General features: G+C 43.5%; 1 protein-coding gene across 1 annotated transcript in view; it reads left to right on the top strand.

Moving 5' to 3' along the window:
- Nucleotides 1–233: 233 nt before the first annotated feature.
- TRIM23 (tripartite motif containing 23) overlaps nucleotides 234–12,838 on the top strand; it is a 28,096-nt gene continuing 15,491 nt past the window's right edge. The window contains exons 1-4 of the mRNA XM_056541467.1: nucleotides 234–343; nucleotides 7,476–7,638; nucleotides 8,695–8,816; nucleotides 12,156–12,434. Coding sequence (XP_056397442.1) covers nucleotides 242–343; nucleotides 7,476–7,638; nucleotides 8,695–8,816; nucleotides 12,156–12,434 — 666 coding nt within the window. The 5' untranslated portion in view covers nucleotides 234–241. The remainder of the gene's footprint in view (nucleotides 344–7,475; nucleotides 7,639–8,694; nucleotides 8,817–12,155; nucleotides 12,435–12,838) is intronic.

Here is a 12,838-nt window from a genome sequence, read left to right as displayed (position 1 = left end):
ACTACTGGCAGAGTTTGGATCGAACCATTAAAGACAGGGAGGGGGAGTAATGTATAATAACTGCTCTTAAAACGATAAAAAAAAGCGTACGAAACGAGTTTAAAATACATTTTAACTAATTTATCGTGTTTTAATAGGAAGTGAGTTATTTTGCTAGATAGCTTTAAACGTGACGTTATATTTAGTCGCTGGCCGGGCACCGTTACCCCTTGCTGCTATTGAACGGCCTTGAGCTGCCAATATGGCCGTGGCTGCAGGCGCAGCTGTAAATAGGCACCGCTCGGCAGGCAGGATGGAGGGCATCAGCAGGCAGAGTCGTGTGGGTGCAGGAGGGGCGGTGAAGGTGAGTGCAACACCTGAGGGCGCCCCCTGTGGATGGAGCTGAGATGGCCTGGCCCGTGGGGATGGAGACAGGAGGGCCTGCGGTCTACACGTCACCACCTACTGCACTGGGGTTGTGGATGCATTGGTGCCTGTGCAGTGATTTGATGTGTGACAGATGGACATGACATCGCTACTGCAGTTGTGTGCACCATTTTATATGTATGTTATAGCTGGGGTGTCTTAAAGCTGTTGACTCCAAATCAGGGGTCTCAAACTCAAATTATCTGGGGGCCACTGGAGGTAGCAGCTGGGTGAGGCTGGGCTGCATGCGCCCCTTACATATAATGCCCCCCATCATGTGCCCCTTACATATAGTTCCCCCATCATGCGCCCCTTACGTATAATTCCCCCATCATGTGCCCCTCATCATCCACAAGCAACCCCCCCCCATTCCCCATACCTTCCCGTGTGGTAATAGCATGAGCTGACGGATGATGGGGGTGCTATTTCTGGGGGTGCCCCACATTAGGTAGGTAGCAAGTTCCCCGCATTAGATAGGTAGCAGGTTCCCCGCATTAGGTAGGTAGGTAGCAGGTTCCCCGCATTAGGTAGGTAGGTAGCAGGTTCCCCGCGTTAGGTAGGTAGGTAGCAGGTTCCCCGCGTTAGGCAGGTAGGTAGCAGGTTCCCCGCGTTAGGCAGGTAGGTAGCAGGTTCCCCGCGTTAGGCAGGTAGGTAGCAGGTTCCCCGCGTTAGGCAGGTAGGTAGCAGGTTCCCCGCGTCAGGCAGGTAGGTAGCAGGTTCCCCGCGTTAGGCAGGTAGGTAGCAGGTTCCCCGCGTTAGGCAGGTAGGTAGCAGGTTCCCCGCGTTAGGTAGGTAGGTAGCAGGTTCCCCGCATTAGGGCCCCCCCCAAACTCTCTCTCTCTCTCACACACACCTGCGTGTACACACACACAAACACACTTACCTGTCCTGCGCTGCGCTTCTTTCCGGCGGCGGCCTGACGTGTGACGTCACTGACGTCCTCCTGTGCGGGTCTGTGGAGGGACGTCACATGCGTTCCGTTCCTCATCAGACTTGGGCCGGCCGGCCAACCGGAGACACGGAGGAGGGCGGGGTAAGTGAAGCCTTCTGGCATTTAGCGCTGCATGCCCGAAGCAGGGCTCAGTGTCTGAAGTAGTTACCTGTTCGGCGCCCGGAACTGCATGTCCCGGGCGTCGGGCAATACAAATTACACATACCTAGTGCGGGCTGGGAGTTTGAGACCCCTGCTCCAAACTGTGGACCTCCAGCTAGCGTAAAACTACAACTCCCAGCATGCTCGGACAGCCAACGGCTGTCTGGGCATGCTGGGAGTTGTAGTTTTGCGCCAGCTGGAGGTCCACAGTTTGAAGACTGCATTGGTGTAATTCTGTTGCCCCTAGCAACCTATCAGAGCTGTGCTGTCATTGGTTGCTATGGACAACAAAGAAGTATTTCTTTTTTGAGGCTATGTGCACACTCAAAAAACATTTTATTTATTTTTGGGGTCCATATTTGTAGCCACAAAAAGGCTAAATAACCTCTGTGGAGCGATGTGTTGACACTGAGGGAAAAACTTAAATACTCTACTTTTTCTGTGCAGAGACCAGCGCACACTTAGGCCATGTTCACACAATTGAATTCTATGAAAATATTCCTCTCAGAAATTCCTCTGCAACAGAGTCCCATTGATTTCAATGAGATTCTGCTGCACTGTGCACATGTTAAGAATTTCCGCCTACAGAAATTATGGACAGGCCGGTGCTAAGACTGTGCGGACGTTGCTGATCCCCATTGCTTTTAATGCTTTCAGGGGTACTCCAGTGGTAAGCAATTTTTTTTAAATCACCTGGGGCCAGAACTATATATACCTATATGTGCAACCGCACACAAAAAAAAAAAAAAAAAAAAAAAAAAAAAAAAAAAAAAAAAAAAAAAAAAAACCTTCCACACAAATTGTACTGAAAATAATTTCGCTAATCTTTATTGGCATATGAAAAAAGGTAAAATTTATACAGGTGAACACACAAAGGGGAGAAAATACATATGAACACAAGGGAATACTGGGGTAAAAATCCTGCCATTGGTAGTAGTGCACTGTATTAGAGATGAGTGAACTTACAGTAAATTCTATTCATCACAAACTTCTCGGCTCGGCAGTTGATGACTTATCCTGCATAAATTACCATATATACTCTAGTATAAGCCGAGTTTTTCAGCACCATGTTTCGTGCCGAAAACGTCCCCCTCGGCTTATACTCGAGCAATGGGGGAAAAAAAAACGTCCGACTTCCAGTGGGGGTGGGGGGGGGGGGGGGGCTGTCCATCTTGACCGAGAGGCCCCCTTCTCCGGGCCGGCCCTGGACTAGTGACGCTGTATTGACGCCGCCGTGCAGGGACGTCTGTGCGCAGCAGACGTCCGTGACATCAGGGGCATCACTACGCGTCGTCGTCAATGCAGCGTCACAGTCCAGGGCTGGTCCGGAGAAGAGGGCCTTTCGGTCAAGATGGATGGCCCGAACCGGCTCATCCTCCCCACTAGAAGTCGGACGGTCCCTGTAGCGACATTGGACGGCTGCTAGGGAAGGACCGACAGAGCTGCAACTGGGGAGGTGAGTAGACAACAAGAGAGGGGGGTCTGGATGATGACAGGGGGGGTATGAGGAGGATTTGGATAATGATATGGGGGTATGAGGGGATCTCTATGATGGGGGGGATGAGGGGGGGTCTGGATGATGATAGGGGGTGATGAGGGGGATCTGGATAACAATATGGGGGCAAGGGGGTCTGTATGATGGGGGGATGAGGGGAGTCTGGATGATGACAGTGGGAGTCGGGATGATGACAGAGGAGGGCGGGATGATGACCGGGGATGATGACGGGGGGGGAGGGATGATGTTTACCCCCCTAGGCTTATACTCGAGTCAATAGGTTTTCCTGGGTTTTTAGGGTGAAATTAGTGGCCTCGGCTTATATTCGGATCGGCTAATACTCGAGTATATACGGTAGTTCAGATTTCAGGTGCTCCCGTGGGCTGGAAAAGATGGATACAGTCCTTGAAGACTCTTTCCTAGGAATGTATCCACCTTTTCCAGCCCACCGGAGCACCGGAAAGCTGAACTAATTTACGCAGGATAAGTCCTCAACTGCCGAGCCGAGAAGTTCGTGACAAATCAAATTTACTGTAAGTTCGCTCATCTCTACACTGGATGTCTGAGAGTAATGCTACAAAGAGATACAAGTGAGAAAAAGATAGATAAAGCATATCATCAGAAATAGAAGGATGAGTGCAGCGCAGACTTCGTGCAAATAATGACTTCTTTATTCAGGTACCAACGACAACAGGATAAAAGTGAGGCGTTTCAGCCAGATAGACTAGCCTTACTCATACTAGTACTCATACATGGATGAGTAAGGCTAGTCTATCTGGCTGAAACGCGTCACTTTTATCCTGTTGTCGTTGGTACCTTAATAAAGAAGTCATTATTTGCACGAAGTCTGCGCTGCACTCATCCTTCTATTTCTGGTCTGTATCGGTGCTGGGTTGCACCTGTCCGGGCGCGGACACTGAGCGTAATTGGGGGGGGTGAGCTGATGAACTTTGTTTCTCTGCTTAAAAAGCATATCATATACACACCCATACTCAAGGAGTGTGCCAAGAAAAGTGCCGAAGTGTCAGAGAGTATATTACTAATGAGGGCTACACAGCTCTAAAGTAATGACGCAAAGATCAACAAAGGTATGAATAACAATGTAAGGTGCTGTAGTGCAGCGAGACAGTGGAATACACAGTAGTTATCCAAAGGCTCTAAACAGAATAAGGTAACTAAAGAGTGTAGCAACATATACCGTACATACAGTGGTCAGGACCTGGTGTGGAGCTGGTGGTGAGTCCTGACCACTGTATGTACGGTATATGTTGCTACACTCTTTAGTTACCTTATTCTGTTTAGAGCCTTTGGATAACTACTGTGTATTCCACTCTCACTGCACTATTGCACCTTACATTGTTATTCATACCTTTTGTTGATCTTTGCGTCATTACTTCGGAGCTGTGTAATAGTAATATGCTCTGACACTTCGGCACTTTTCTTTGCACACTCCTTGGGGGAGATTTATCAAAACCTGTGCAGAGGAAGAGTGGTGTAGTTGCCCATAGCAACCAATCAGATTGCTTCTTTCATTTTCCACAGGCCTCTTTAGAGGCCTGTGGAAAAGGAAAGAAGCAATCTGATTGGTTGCTATGGGCAACTACACCACTCTTCCTCTGCACAGGTTTTGATAAATCTCCCCACTTGAGTATATGTGTATATGATATGCTTTATCTTTTTTTTTTCTTCTCACTTGTATCTCTCTGTAGCATTGCTCTCAGTGCACTACTACCAATGGCAGGATTTTTACCCCAGTATTCCCTTGTGTTTAGATGTATTTTCTCCCCTTTGTGTGTTCAACTGTATACTTTTTAACTTTTTTCATATGCTAATAAAGATTTGCTAAATTTATTTTCAGTACAATTTGTGTGGAAGTTTTTTTTTGTTTATATATATATATATATATATATATATATATATATATATATATATAAATTTTTTTTTTAATTCATGCGGTTGCACATATAGGTATATACTAGAGATGAGCGAACTTACAGTAAATTTGATTCGTCACAAACTTCTCGGCTCGGCAGTTGATGACTTATCCTGCGTAAATGAGTTCAGCTTTCAGGTGCTCCGGTGGGCTGGAAAAGGTGGATACATTCCTAGGAAAGAGTCTCCTAGGAATGTATCCACCTTTTCCAGCCCACCGGAGCACCTGAAAGCTGAACTCATTTATGCAGGATAAATCATCAACTGCCGAGCCGAGAAGTTCGTGACGAATCGAATTTACTGTAAGTTCGCTCATCTCTAGTATATACATTGTAGTGTTCCAAACCTCTCCACTGTCTCGGGAACTGCCCAGTTTAGAAGAGGTTTGCTATGGGGATTTGCTTCTAAACTGGGCAGTTCCCGAGTCATCAGAGAAGACTTAAACAGAAAAGAACAACCTTAACTTTAGAAGCTCATAAGTACTGAAAGGATTAAGATATTTTTAATAAAAGTAATTTACAAATCTGTTTAACTTTCTGGCACCAGAAAAAAAAAGCTTTCCACCGGAGTACCACTTTAAGCTGCAGCTATTGTATCCTGACTATGGAAAACCATTAATTTGCTACACAGCCCCCAAAATAATCATAATAATTAATTAAATTTTTTAAAGTAACAAGATAAAGAATACAGGTAAAGCCAGTACTTGCATAGAAAAGGGAACTAGCTGCCAGAAGCTGTAAATCTCTTTATACACAGAGGCCATCACCTTCTTTTAAGTGGATATAGTGTTCTAGAAAAATACAATAGCCGCCTCACCTGGTGTCCAAAGCAAAGCCAATCCTGGCACAGGTTGAGTCAAGCTGTTTTTGGGCTGAGGAATAAAGAGACTCAAACTATTTATTTGCAACCAATCACAGCTCAGCTTTCATTTTTTCATATTGCTCTGATAAAATAAAAGCTGAGCTGTGATTGGTGGCTATGGGATCGATGGGCTGACTCCCATTGATCAAGAAAACGGAGGATACATCTTCCTGGAATGAACAGTGGGCAACCAATCAAATGGCTTCTTTTATTTTATTTTTTTACAGGCCTTTTTAAAAATGAAAGAAGCAATCTGGTTGCTATGGGCAACTGCAGCACTCTTCCTCTTCACAGGTTTTGATAAATCTCCCCACCATCCTTCTACTTTGGATTGTGAATTGCCTATACAACTATAGCTTTGTCCAAGTGCATTCTGGTCCTCCCAGATGCTTGAGCAAGAAATAGCGGACGTGCATCGTAGTTACCAGACTTTTTGCGGTCAGTGATACAATTGGAACATGGGAAAATAGAGTCCTATCGGATTGAGGCTGCATTATGGCCCTTTGGTGGCCATACTCTTTTCTTAATGAAATATACTCACATAAACATAGCGGAGAGGGACAATTGCGGGGGTACCCCCTACACTTGTCCCTCTCCGCTATGTTTATGTGAGTATATTTTATTTCATTAAGAAAAGAGTATGGCCACCATAGGGCCATAATGCAGCCTCAATCCTATAGGACTCTATTTTCCCACGTTCCAATTGTATCACTGACTGCAATAAATGGTAGCTCTGGTAACTACGATGCACGTCCCACTATTTCTTGCTCAAGCATCTGGGAGGACCAGAAGATCCAGCTAGTGGTTATATAGTAGGAAAAAATAAGTATGGGCCAGCTCACCATTATTTAATAGAAGTACCTATGACCAGTAGATCATGGGCCAATTCTTGTTCGAAGCATGGAAAAATTGAAAAGGTGTCTCCAGCTTCCAAAAAATGTAGAAGTTATAAGAAAAAATATCATCTGCTATGAATAAGAACCGTAACAGTTCAAAACGTGGTGTTTTATTTGCTGTATTACAGATCTATAAAGCACAATTCCGTAAAACCTCCTCCACACCTGATGAGAGCCAAATTCATTGGCTATTTTTGTATATTTTTTCTGTTTGGTTTCATTGCTCCATGTTGTCCAGTCTGGAATGACATTTATGCTGCATTGTTAATACTTAAAGGGGTAGTCCACTGGAAAAGGTGTTTTCATTTTCTTTTTTTTTTTTTAAATTAACTGTTGCCAGAAAGTTTAACAGATTTGTAAATGACTTCTATTAAAAAATCTTAATCTTTCCGGTACTTATCAGCTGCTGTTATGATCTACAGGGACTTCTTTTCTTTCTGAATTTCCTTTCTGTCTGACCACAATGCTCTCTGCTGACACCTCTGTCATTTTAGGAACTGTCCAGCGCAGGAGCAAATCCCCATAGAAAACCTCTTCTGCTCTGGACAGTTCCTAAAATGGACAGAGGTGTCAGCAGAGAGCTTTGTGGTCAGACAGTAAGGAAATCAAAAAAAGAAAAGAACTCCCTGTGGATCATAACAGCAGCTAACTAGAAGGATTGAGATTTTTTAATAGATGTAATTTACAAATTTGTTTAACTTTCTGGCACCAGTTGATTTAGTACCCCTTTAATATGTAACTTCTTTTTCACCTTTCTTAGATGCCTGTTAGTAAACTGTTCTGCATTTCTTAGGTTCTGGAGTGCGGTGTCTGTGAAGATGTCTTTACATTACAAGGGGACAAAGTACCGCGCTTACTGCTTTGTGGCCACACAGTCTGCCATGACTGCCTGACCCGCCTTCCTCTACATGGCAGAGCAATACGTTGTCCATTCGACCGGCAAGTTACTGAACTAGGTAATACGAAAACCTTATAAAATATCTTTAAAAAAAAAAAATAATATATTTTTAGAATCCTTCACAGAATGGCTGCTTTATGATGTTACTTAAAGGGGTTCTCTGGTTAGCATGATTGTCCTGGCCTAGCTCCAGAATAAGCCATCAATTGCGGATCAGCAGGGTATTAACACCCAGCACCCCACAGAACACTTTTTTCAGTCTTTTTTCCGTGCTCGCACTGCACACTGGGGTAAGAAGCCGTTGGCTCTGTTAACTGTATAGTGGCTGGGTCTGGTTACTGCAGCACAGCTCCCGGTCACCTAACATGTCCGAAATCTTGATTTAGTGTAGGTCCAGGTGCTGAAGCCCTCACCGATCGGTAAAGGGAAGGAGCAGGAGTTCTCAACTGAGCACTGTATCCCTTCATTTATCTGCTTGTAAAAGTGGCAGCTATTGGCCATTTTGCCTGCATGGGATAATGAGAATATTGTACCCTTCTTGTTGGAATGTATACCTCTGAGATTAGCACAGGACAGAAGTGAAGTGCCACGAGCGAGATAAGTTAATACCACTTCTGCTCCCTGTTTTGTTAATTAATAAATTTCTAGTAAGGCTCCAAATCCCAGCCCAACAATCAGACAGGGTATGTTCACATGTACAGGATCTGCTGCATATTTTCTGCAGCTGATTTTGCTGCCCATTGAAGTTAATGAGTTGCAAAATCAGCTGCACAAAATATGCAGCATAAATATGTAGCAGATCCTGGACGTGTGAATATACCCATAGAATACATTTTTATGACTAGTGTGAACCCAGGCTCAGTGGTTGAACATAGCCTAAATCTTGGATTGGGGATCTGTAAACTTAAAACCTGGGGGACCTGAAGGAGTTCGGATGATTCTGTCTTGCTCTCTGGATCTCTATAGCACAATGGGGATCTGCATATTTCTTTTTCTATCATTTCATCTAAAGTACCAGAAAGAGGGAGTTGTACAGACATTTTACAGTATTTGCAAGCTTGCTTCAGTAAATAAACAAATATATATAAATTTTTTTTTCTTTTTTTCTTTACAGGAGACTCTGGTGTTTGGGGACTAAAGAAAAATTTTGCTCTACTGGAACTGCTTGAACGTCTGCAGAATGGAGCAAGTGGTCAGAGTGGATCCTCAGAAGAGTCTGTAGGAGGCTATGGAGAGGTATGTCTTCACCTATTATTGTAAAAGCGTGTAGCTTTATATTCTAGGCAGAACCTTTCTTACAATAGGTGGTATACACTGAATGGCCACTGTATTAGAGACGCCTGCTTTTTCACAGTTTGAGACTACCTTATAAAAATTAAAACCTGTGACCCTGTGCAGGATTTCACTTCAAACCACGTGGGGTTTTGTCGTGCAATTGTGTCGAGTATGTATGGAAGATGGTTTGATGGTGGAAGAACATTAGCTTATGGGGATCCCGAAGATGTAAATAAACAATCGAGTAATAGGGTCAGAGAGGACTGAATTCTGCCTGTTCTTCAGAACAATTCTTAACATTCTCAAAGAAACTGCAGCCAAATACAACGTTGGTGCTCCAACTAACATGTCCAGTTATACAACTCATTGTGCATCTGTGAGATAAAGTAAGAAAAAGCTGTTCATACATATCAGGACCTGCATCTAATGTACTTTGGAAGGCCTAAGGAGCTCCAGCATGGGGTTCTCTATTAAAGTGGCCATTCAGTGTAGATGCCCAGTGATTGCATTGGTATCCTGCTCAAGTTTACACAGTGCCAACTGGAGTTTTAAAGTATACCTGTCATTTGTTAAAACTTTTTACAATTTGTTATTTACAGTATATAAAAAGTGCTGTCTTGTCCACTAGAGATGAGCGAAGTAACAGTAATTCAATTTATCGCAAACTTCTCGGCTCGGCGTTTGCTGACTTTAGCCTGCATAAATGAGTTCAGCTTTCAGGTGCTCCGGTGGGCTGGAGAAGGTGGATACAGTCCTAGGGGAGAGTCTCCAGCCCACCGGAGCACCTGAAAGCTGAACTCATTTATGCAGGCTAAAGTCAACAAACGCCGAGCCGCAAGGTTTGTGACGAATCGAATCACTGTAACTTCGCTCATCTCTATTGTCCACATAACCATTGCCTGTGTCTCTTTTGTGCAGAGGCAAAATACAGAAAGTGTGGGCAGACAAGCAGGGCTCTGTGCACTGAGGACAAGCAGTACACCTTACCATAGCCATGTGCATACAGGACCAGGGACTTGCAGCATACAAATTGTAGATGACTTCAGGCTGCTGCCTCCTCCATCAGCTTCTTTAGCTTTTGGAGCTGAGGCAGCATCCTACCTCTTCTCCTGCAGTGTCTACTTTTCCCCAAGAATGGTGGTCTGGGGGTGCTTTACCAGAGACAGGCACAGCACAATTATAGAGCAGCGGAGAGTGTCAGGTGAGCCGGGAGCACCCTCTTCTGGCTAAGAAGCTGTTTACACTACTGCATGCCCCAGATCCTCCCCCTAGAGTAACGGTCCAAGTAGTGGTGCATTTCTTCCGCCCCCTTAAACTGCTGCCCTAGGCCTGAGCCATGTTGGCCTAGTGATAAATACATCACTGCATAATCCACTTAAATTGGGACTAGATGTTTCCAGTTGATAGAGGTAGAGAAGGACACTATAGTGACGTGCAATATCTAATAAAAAGCAGAAGCGCCTAAAATGTGGAAGGGCGCGTGCTAAAAATTAGAATAAAATGTACCTTTACAGATGACGTTGCAGGACAGCAAAATGGACTTGCTTTAACCTTGGCATGAAGATCGGATGGAACCCACGATAAATCGCAATTGAATCACAATTATTTCATATCGCAATACAGTGGGGGGAAAAAGTATTTAGTCAGCCACCAATTGTGCATGTTCTCCCACGTAAAAAAGATGAGAGGCCCTTAATTTTCATCATAGGAATACCTCAAGAGACATAATGAGAAAAAAAAATCCATAAAATCACTGTCTGGTTTTTAAAGAATTTTATTTGCAAATGATGGTGGAAAATAAGTATTTGGCCAATAGCAAAAGTTCATCTCAATACTTTCATATATACCAAATGTTCTCTGTAAGTCTTCACAAAGTTTTCACACACTGTTGCTGGTATTTTGGTCCATTCCTCCCTGCAGATCTCCTCTAAAGCAGTGATGTTTTGGGGCTGTCGCTGGGCAACACAGACTTTCAACTCCCTCTAAAGGTTTTCTATGGGGTTGAGATCTGGAGGCTGGCTAGGCCACTCAAGGACCTTGAAATGCTTCTTACAAAGCCATTCCTTCGTTGCCCAGGTGGTGTGTTTGGGATCATTGTCAAGCTGAAAGACCCAGCCACGATACATTGCCCCATTCATTCTTTTCTTTACACGGATCAGTCATCCTGGTCCCTTGGCAGAAAAACAGCCTCAAAGCATGATGTTTTCACCCCCCCCCATGCTTCACAGTAAGTATGGTGTTCTTTGGATGCAACTCGGCATTCTTTCTCCTCCAAACACAAGTTGAGCTTTTATAAAAATAAGTTCTATTTTTTGGTTTCATCTGATCATATGACATTTCCCCAATCCTCTTCTGGATCATCCAAATGCTCTCTAGCAAACTTCAGACGGGCTGAACATGTACTGGCTTAAGCAGGGAGACACGTCTGGCACTGCATGATTTCAGTCCCTGGCGGCTTAGTGTGTTACTGATGGTAGCCTTTGTTACTTCGGTCCCAGCTCTCTGCAGGTCATTCACTAGGTTTCCATATAGCCTCATATTTCCCTTATTTCATATAATAAAATAAGGGGAATGGATATAAGAAATAGGGGGGGGGGGGGGAATTCATAATTTATTATATCGGAACCGCATATCAAAATCGCAATTTTTGCCTCCAAATGTGCAATTTTCCCCAAATTGTGCAGCCCTAACATGTATATATGTTATAACACAAAAAGAGAAACACAGCCGTACATCCACCATTTGTGATTTGATCTACTTGCTTTTATGCATAATTTCAAAAACTAACAGGTTGTTAGTATACATTTTGATAAAAAAAAAAAGTACAAGCCCACTCGCCACGTCACGGCCACCTTGCTCTGAATTCACATTGTATATATGTTATATTCATTAACAAACATTTTATGAAAAATAAACCTGACACATTTACACTGAATCCTACCAGCCAAAAGTCAATTTGCTGAATTATTTAGGGCCAGTCCTCTGTCTGGCAGACATTGTGGACAAATGATGACTCCATAAACAAGGCAAATAATTCTACAGGGGCATCTTTAAATAAATATTTACAAAGTGACATCAGAAAGGGTATATACTTTGCATTACTCTCTATCACTGTGTTTAAATAAAAATAAAAAAATAAGTCATTCAGAGACTATTAAGTATACCTCTATGATCGACTTAACGTTTTGCTAAGTTGACAGAAGGGGCGACTCATTTGGACTGAGAGAAGTGGATGTCTATTATTAGTAAAATGACAGGATCTGTGAGACGTATCATCTAATCTGATGTTTCTTTTTGTAGAGTATTGTACGCTGTGATGAAGATGAAGCCCATGTGGCATCAGTATACTGCACTGTGTGCGCCACCCATCTGTGTGCCGACTGCTCTTTGCACACCCACTCCACAAAGACACTAGCCAAACACAGACGTGTGCCCTTAGCTGACAAACCTTATGAAAAGACCCTTTGCACCCAACATCAAGTTCACGCCATAGAGTTTGTGTGCTTAGAAGATGACTGCCAGCCTAGCCCATTGATGTGCTGTGTCTGCAAAGAGTATGGAAAACATCAGGGTCACAAGGTAATAAGGGCTAAATATATGCATGTAAAAATATGTACTTGTTGCAGCACATTCACTTAAGGCCAGAACTTGCCAAATACCGACTGCTCATTGTGTTGTAGACTACAAATGAGACGCTGTAGTGATGGGTTTTGCTCCCTTATTGACCTGCTTGATTATTTTTACAATGGTGCCCACCAACACAATCACTTGAACTGTAATAGATATACCGTGAGATCCATGTAATCTGTTTGCTCATTGCAGATACATTGACCTGTAGCCTAATGTTCACAAGAAACATGAAGGATTCTCAATCTTTTTACATCACTTAGTTTACTAGTTATTTCAAAACCTGTCTGGTTTTGTTACATTGTCAGATCAGTGCCTTTGTTTTACACATTCTCTAATGTTTTGTATTTTAATAC

The sequence above is a fragment of the Hyla sarda genome, chromosome 1 (genome assembly GCF_029499605.1).
Source record: "Hyla sarda isolate aHylSar1 chromosome 1, aHylSar1.hap1, whole genome shotgun sequence".
NCBI classification, from domain to species: Eukaryota; Metazoa; Chordata; class Amphibia; order Anura; family Hylidae; genus Hyla; species Hyla sarda.
This window is presented reverse-complemented; position numbering and strand designations above follow the sequence as displayed.